This window comes from Gavialis gangeticus, unplaced genomic scaffold (assembly GCF_001723915.1).
Source record: "Gavialis gangeticus isolate Ggan-Ray unplaced genomic scaffold, GavGan_comp1, whole genome shotgun sequence".
NCBI lineage: Eukaryota > Metazoa > Chordata > Crocodylia > Gavialidae > Gavialis > Gavialis gangeticus.
Window position 1 is genome coordinate 99,138,694 of NW_017729024.1, and position 7,456 is coordinate 99,146,149.

General features: G+C 41.4%; 1 protein-coding gene across 2 annotated transcripts in view; it reads left to right on the top strand.

The window, feature by feature from the left end:
- CARNMT1 (carnosine N-methyltransferase 1) overlaps window positions 1-4,877 on the top strand; it is a 56,121-nt gene extending 51,244 nt beyond the window's left edge. For both annotated transcript variants that reach the window (XM_019517442.1, XM_019517443.1), the window contains exon 8: window positions 3,642-4,877. In XM_019517442.1, the coding sequence (XP_019372987.1) occupies window positions 3,642-3,800 (159 nt within the window). In that variant the 3' untranslated portion in view covers window positions 3,801-4,877. The remainder of the gene's footprint in view (window positions 1-3,641) is intronic.
- The last annotated feature ends 2,579 nt before the right edge of the window (window positions 4,878-7,456 follow it).

Consider the following 7,456-nt stretch of genomic DNA (forward strand, 5'->3'; position numbering starts at 1 on the left):
CCGCCCCGCCCCGCCCCGCCCCCTGCTCCGAGGGTGAGGGTCGCTGTGGGAGCTCGCCTGGCCCCCGGGTCTGTCTGGGGAAGGAGGGCAAGGCAGGGTTTGCATTACACCTGACTCTTGGGTGTGCACAGAAAACTTAAACCAGTTCAGTGATTAACAAGCCTGCCGAAGTGAAGGGGTAGTCTGCTTGGAGACCCCTCCCTTGTGTTTTTTACATCTTTTGAGGGGTGGCTCAGCTCCCCCTAATTTGCACCCTTGGGGGTTGTTCTCTTACTTAAATAAGGTGATTTATTAGCTGGAGGAGGAGTGAGGAAGGTGGTGGTGCTGGCTGGCTGTGGTGCAGCTGGTGAATGTGGTCTGAGTTGGCAGGTGCCAAGAGGGCCCCTGCTCCCCTCCTGCTAGCCAGTGTCAGCTGCTCCTGCAAGAAGGGTGCACAAAATGTGCCACGTCCAAGTAGTCTTTCCATTTCCCTGCGGGCAGGACAGAAGGGTCCTCCAGTAACTTGCCCCCATGGGGTGGCCAGTTTGTAATGCCAAGGTTGCTGCGGAGTTCATGGCTAATCCCCATTCCCCTCATAACATGGATATTTTTCTGCTAGGTAGCAAGTAAAATCATGATCCTCAGGCTGTGGCCCATGGGCTGGATCTGGCCCCTGAGGTGACCTAGGTGTAGCCTGTGGCTGCAGGGGCAAGCAGCTCAGCGCAGGGTGTTCCTTTCGGGCCAGGTGCTGTGCTGCCAACCCCTCCTGCTCTCACCCTCCCTATGGCAGGTGCTGCTTACTCTCTGAGGGTCTTGTTACACCTTAGGCTGTGAGCTGCGTAAATCTTGATCAAATTTTGGTTGGCTTGGTGCTAGAAGTCTGAAGCAGTCCCACCTTCAACTTAAGCCACATCTGTGGGGAATGACCTGGCCGCACCTTCCTGGACCAGGATCAGAGAATCTGATCTGGAGTGGCATACCTTTAAGCCACATAACAAGTACTTTAAGCCACTTAAAGGTGTTAATTTGTAAACATTCTAGGGATTAAGAGCTCCGGGAGCTGCCCAGCATTACCACATAACAGCAACCTCTCCTGTTCTCTCCCCTGCACTTCTCTCCTCCTCCCTTCTTTCTTCTCTCTCTCCCCCCCATGTGAAGTGGTGTTTACCAGTCTCCCTCCCCTCCCTCTGACATTGGCAGCCACCTTCCCCCTACCCAACCAGTGAGAGGTGGTAGCAGTATAAATGTAGTCAAAAAATTAGTTTTAGCTGAAAAACATGGTACAGTCATATTTGGATTTCAGGCTTTGCTGAATATTAAATATCTGTATTAACCTTTCTAGACTCCAGGCATCCCTCCATTACTTCTGTGAATTGAGCAGCATCCCATTCCAAAACCAAAGTTATTTATGACAATGTTTATCTCCTGGCAGAGAGGCCGAGCAGTGGGAGTAGGGTTGTGACCAGGCAGGGATGAGCCAGAGTCTGCATTTACCTCTACACCTGCTTATCTCTTAACACCTTGTAGCCACCCCAGCATGCGCGGGTACCCTGTTTAAGAATCACATATATAAAATTATCCAGATGAGCCAAATGACTACTTAGCATAGTTATTTGAACATTGCATTTGCATCTCCTCTATTATAGAGCCAGCAGAGGGAGCTTGTTGTTTCAAGGTCCAGGTTATTTGGGTAAATGTGATATCTTTTATTAGACCAACTAAATAGTTGGAACAGTTGGCAGAAGCCATCCAAGAGAACACAAAACAACAGGAGACTCTGCCTATGCCTGAAGAAGGCTGTTTGTACCCAAAAGCTTGCAAAGAACAATTTTTCCAACTGTTTAGCGGGTCTCATAAAAGATATCACATTTACTCAAAAAACTTTGATGGCCCATGCCTTTAGACCAACACAGCTACAACCAACTCCCGCCACACACGATCATAGCACTTAAATAGGAGGAAATGTATTCATTTTAAAATCTGTTAAAAATGGTGGGAGAGGTAGTGAAACTTCCAAGAGTAAAGCAGAATCATAGATGATTAATCTCTTCCAATTGTGGTAAGGGTCATTATTCTCTTAATTCCCCAGTTTGGGAAGAAAGTACCAAGTTAAGAGTAGTAGTTCTCAACCTTTTGGGATTTGAGGCATGTCTCACTGGACATAACGTCTTCTAATTAAGTGGCAGCCAGTTTGAAAAACTATGTATTAGAAGGCTTACTTCCATGCAGAGGGGCTGAGCAGTGGGGGTGGGGAATCATCCAGGCAGGGACACGTCTGAGCCCGTGCTTATCTGAATAACGTATCTGTTTATCTCACTCCAGCACCCTAGTTGAGAAACACTGCGTTCAAGGTACAATTTTTGTATGTGATGAAATGTTTTATATGTTCCACGAGAGGTGACTTAGACTTCCGTAGAAAGGATGCATACTATTCATGAGGTGGTTAAAAAAAAAAAAAGTTTGTAGGTGAAACCAGTCTTACTGATTTTTCTTTTTTTTCTTTTCCTTTCCTTTTTATAAATTAGAGAAAATTCATTGCAGTGTGCTCCAGTTAATTGCTCTTGGGATAAGGGCATAATTATCTTCTTTACATAATCAGATGCAAGTCTCAAATGTTTGTGCGTAGTTTACATTATAATAGATACCAGTTATCTACCTATTGGTTAAACACGTGAACCACAGTCTTTCAGCCTTACGGTCCACATTGTAATTGTGCCACAGTTAGAAATGGGGAAGGGAAAGCAACTGTCAAAGGGCTGCTGGTAGAAACATTGATATTGACAGACAGTTGGGTTCTCGACGGTAATTTACAGAAGGCTTTTAGTAAGAGTCCTGAACCTGGATAACTGCTGTCTTTTTCAAGGCTTCTAATAGCAGTGAGGAAACTTGATCAGTAGAAACCATGAAAATGAGGCAAGCTAGTGAATTTTAGGGCTGCTAATAGTACTTTGCTCTTAATGAGCATTGCACTTTGTATTTATCAAGTATTAGGCTTCGTACGTATTCTAGCAAGCATATAGCACTTATTTGGTGAGAGAGCTTTTTATTTAAATAAGAGTACAACATATTTTCTGTACTTAAGTATTCATAGCTATAAAAGAGAAAAGACAGAATAGTGGAAGCCTTTTCTAGCACTTTGCTTTTACTGTAACTGCTATTTCTTAAATAGATGTGCATTAAATGCTTTTCTATGTTGGGAGAAGACTTGTTTTTTCTTGAGTGATGGCTTATCATGGAAACAGCCCTGAACATTCCTTAAGCCAGGAATCTTAACGCTGATTGTAGATTTTGAAACTGTCTGTTACTTGCACCTTTTTGAGAGTCAAGAATAGGATTTGTTATCTACAATGTTGTATAAATTACAAAAAACTACAAGAGCAAGTGTATTTGCTGCTGTGAGTAGAAGTAGGTGGTTATATATGTTTTCATAGCTAATACATTAGGTCCCAATAAAAGTATAAAATAATTCTACTGACAGCAGAGTGTGATTTTTGTTAGGATTGTTCAGTATTTTTAGTATATTTCATTACATTAATTGGTGATTAGGGTTATAGATTGTACATTAAAACAATTTGGCCCAGTTTCTTTTGCAAGAAGGCTTATTCTTACTTTTTACAGTAGTGATATACCTTAATATGTTGTGTTGTGTTCTTTTTCCAAAGTTGGCAGAAGAATATTTTCAGTATAATTCATTCCAGTACTGGAGAGCACCGCTACCTACTCTTCAATTATCTGATATTCAGGACGTAACTGGGGAAAATGCAACAAAGGCTAGAATCCCTTCCAGACCTGAAATTGTGGAGACTGAAATGGAGACCTGAGAAAATGTAGAATCACAGTGAGAAATCTGTTTGGAGAAGACATGTTTCATTTGGATTCATGTTTTTCTGCTTAGGAAAAATGCATGAATTTCTGACCTTAAAGGAAAACCGTTACGCCAGTCTGCAAAAGTAAGAATGAGTGCGTTTAAATTGAAGGAAGGATCATTGCTGGACACTTGCAAGCAAACTGGCTGGAGTGACACATGTATGCATATAGTTACAGAGCTGGCAGAAATGTTTGAAAACATGGACGTGAACTAAAAGAAATCTGAAAAAATCAGAATTTTCCTCTGGACTTCAAAATGAACAGCTGGCAGGTAGAAGAGAAATGGGAAAACATTTTAGGTGGCCTGTGTAGAAACAATACAGCTGCAGTATATGGATGTGAGATTTTTTTAAAAATTATTATTGTGCATTTATTTAAAAGAAATATGTATAGTATTTTCTAATGCATTTTGGTTTTGCTTTAATAGTTGAACCCAAAAAAACTGTACCCCAGATACAACCCTTTCTATGCAAACTGAAAACCACTGTGGTGCGGTGTTCAATTTTGCTGAGAGCTGAGACTGTTTTACAAATCATCTCACATTCTCCTTATTAATAACATGAAGTAGTTGGTGTTTTGTTTTGGCTATGTTTTTTACATACTCACGTTAATGCTATTCCTATTCATTGTAGTGTAGTTTTTAAAGCATCATATGTGTTGAATCCGATGTGCAAAGCTGTCAAGAAAAGTAGTGATTTAAGGCATCGTGCAGTGAACAGGCACGTGTCCCAGGCTTACCTGATTAAGGTCCCAGTCCTGCAAAGATTTCTGCATATGCATAACTATGAATTCATTTGAATTCTACTGTGAATGTATTTTTTTCATTTTATGTTGTCTTTAATCATTGGCTCAAATTCAGGATTATATAAATAAACTTAGATTTCATTCCTGCCAGATGTGAATTAAGTATGGTGGAAACTTTTGGAATATTTGATCTGTTTCTGGTATCATATCTGCTTAGACCAATTTTCTTGTGAATCTTTTTAAAATTGTTTGTTCAAGAACTATAAAGTTTCTGGTGTATATTTGAACATTTTTGCAGAATCTAACTTTTCTTGTCATAAGAGTGTTTTTCCTACTTTGTAATTTTTGAGTATTACTGTAAGCTTGAATATTTATTTTGAGTTTAATGGTCTAGTAAACACTTGCAAGTATGTTTAAAGTTGTATTTTAATCTGCAGTTGTAAACTGTGAAGCTTGGAGCTTGGTAAATGTCTATAGGAGAGGAGCAGAGATCCAGGCACACTACGAAGGCTCATACCTAAAATCATGATCACCACGAAAAAACCCCCACTGTTCATAGATTGTAAGGCTGTAGGGGACCTTGGAAGAGCATCTGGTCCAGCTCCCTGTACCAAGTAGGAAAGATAATGGGTCAGGTGACCTTAGCTGGGTGACTGACTAGTTTCCTTTTGAAGACTTCCAGGGTAGGTGATCGCACCATCTCTGGAGGGAGCTTTTTCCACAGTTTGGACAGCCTGACTGTGAAGAGGTTTTTCCTAATGTTGAGCTTGAATCGATTTCTAGGAGTTTGGCCATTACTCCTGGTTTTCCCCTCGGGTGCCCTGGTGAACAGTTGCTCACTGAGCCCTTGATGTACTCCCCTAGTGGGGCGCTAGGCTGCTACCAAGTCCCAACTCAGCCTTCTTTTCTTCAGACTGAAGAGCCTTAGATCGTTCAGCCTTTCCTCATATGGCTTGCCTTTTAAGACTGATCGTACGAGTGGCTCTTCTTTGGACTCTCTCAAGCTTGTCCACATCCTTGTTAAAGTGTGGTGCCCAGAACTGGACGCAGTACTCCAGCTGCAGTCTCATCAGTGCCATGTAGAGCAGAAGAATCACCTTGGTTTTCCTGGAGATGCATTGATTGATGCATGCCAGGGTACTATTTGCCTTACTGGCTACAGCATCGCACTGCCAGCTCATATTCATACTGTGGTCTGTTATTACCCCCAGGTCCCTTTCATTCATGGTGCTAGTCAGTTTGGTGCTGCCAAGCCTGTAGGTGTGTTGGAGATTGCTTGTCCCAAGTTGGAGCACTTTACATTTCTCAACGTTGAACTTCATCAGATTCCAATCCACCCAATTTGCTAACTTGTCTAGGTCTGCCTATATCTGCAGCCTATCTTAAAGTATGACCACGCTCCCCCATAACTTGGTGTTGTCTGCAAACTTGGCCAGTGAGCTGCTCACCCCCACATCCAAATCATTAATAACGATGTTGAAAAGTACTGCACTGAGCACTGACCCCTGTGGGACACTGTTGCCCACTTCTCACCAGGATGATACAGATCCATTCACTATGACTCTGGTTTTTATCCTGCAGCCAGTTTCTCACCCACCTGACTCTCTTGGAGTTAAGCCCATAATCCTCTGATTTTTCTCATGAGGACATTAGGCAATATGAGATCAAAGGCCTTTTGGAAGTCAAGGTATACAATGTCAGCTTACTGTCTTGTGTCCAGGTGGCAAGTTACCTCACCATAGAAGGGGATTAGGTTGGTCAGGCAAGACCTGCCTGCAATGAAGCCATGCTAGCTGTCATTCAGAATTTTACTTTCTGCCAACATTGCGGATAGACTCGACTCCTTGATGAACTTTTCTAGGATTTTCCCTAGGATGGAAGTTAGGTTGTTTGACCTATAGTTACCTGAGTCTTCCTCCTGCCCTTCTTGTGGATGAGCACAACTTTGGCCCTCTTCCAGTCCTCAGGGATTTCTAAGCGCCATGAGTTGTGGAAGAGTTTCGCTAGGGGTTCTGCAGTGACTTCAGCCAGCTCCACATGAAGATTGTCCAGACTCTATGCTTTCTTAATATCTGTTGCATTGCTGTGGTCCTTATCTTGGCTTCTTAAACAGAAATGGCCAGTAATATGGGATTTTGTCAGATGTGTGGGTTTTTTTATACGAACAAGCTTCACTTACATGTGGCAAAATACACTTCATTTTACTGTATATATGTTCCACCTCTCTGAAGGTGTGACTATAGCTATAAGCCACTGTCAGTATACTGTCAAATCCACTTGTAGAGTCTTGTCTTTGATTTTTGCCCACGTTACTGTTTTTAGAAAAGGAACACTAAGTTGGACTTAAGCAAAGTGTCAGTTTAAAAGAAAAAATAAGCCTTTTGTCTGGGAAAATATATCAGCTTTTTAGTGCCATTTCTTTTAATTAGGATTTTCAAGTATTTTTGGAAAAGGCGTTTTGGTTTTTTTTCTTATTTACTTCACATATTTAACACGCTTCGTACATATTATCAGCTCCTTTTTCCCTATATACCTTTGTTGGCCCTTTACGTGATGATGAGGGAGAAAAGAAGTAGTTTTAAATGGGAAAAATGTTCTAAAACCACAATGAACTGCCAGAAGGACTCAACAGCTGGCATATTACCACAAACAAGATTTAATTTGCTATATTTTAGCTGATGAGACTTCAGGTGAGGTTTTTAAACATGGAAAAACAGAAACCTTCACTAAAGGTGTGTTAATATTTCAGCTACTTAGTAGACTGAATAAGATATTGACTACATACAATTCTTTAAAAAGTTATAAGTTGCCTTTAAAATTAAAGATAATTATTTCATAGATTTCATAGACATTAGGGCTGGAAGGG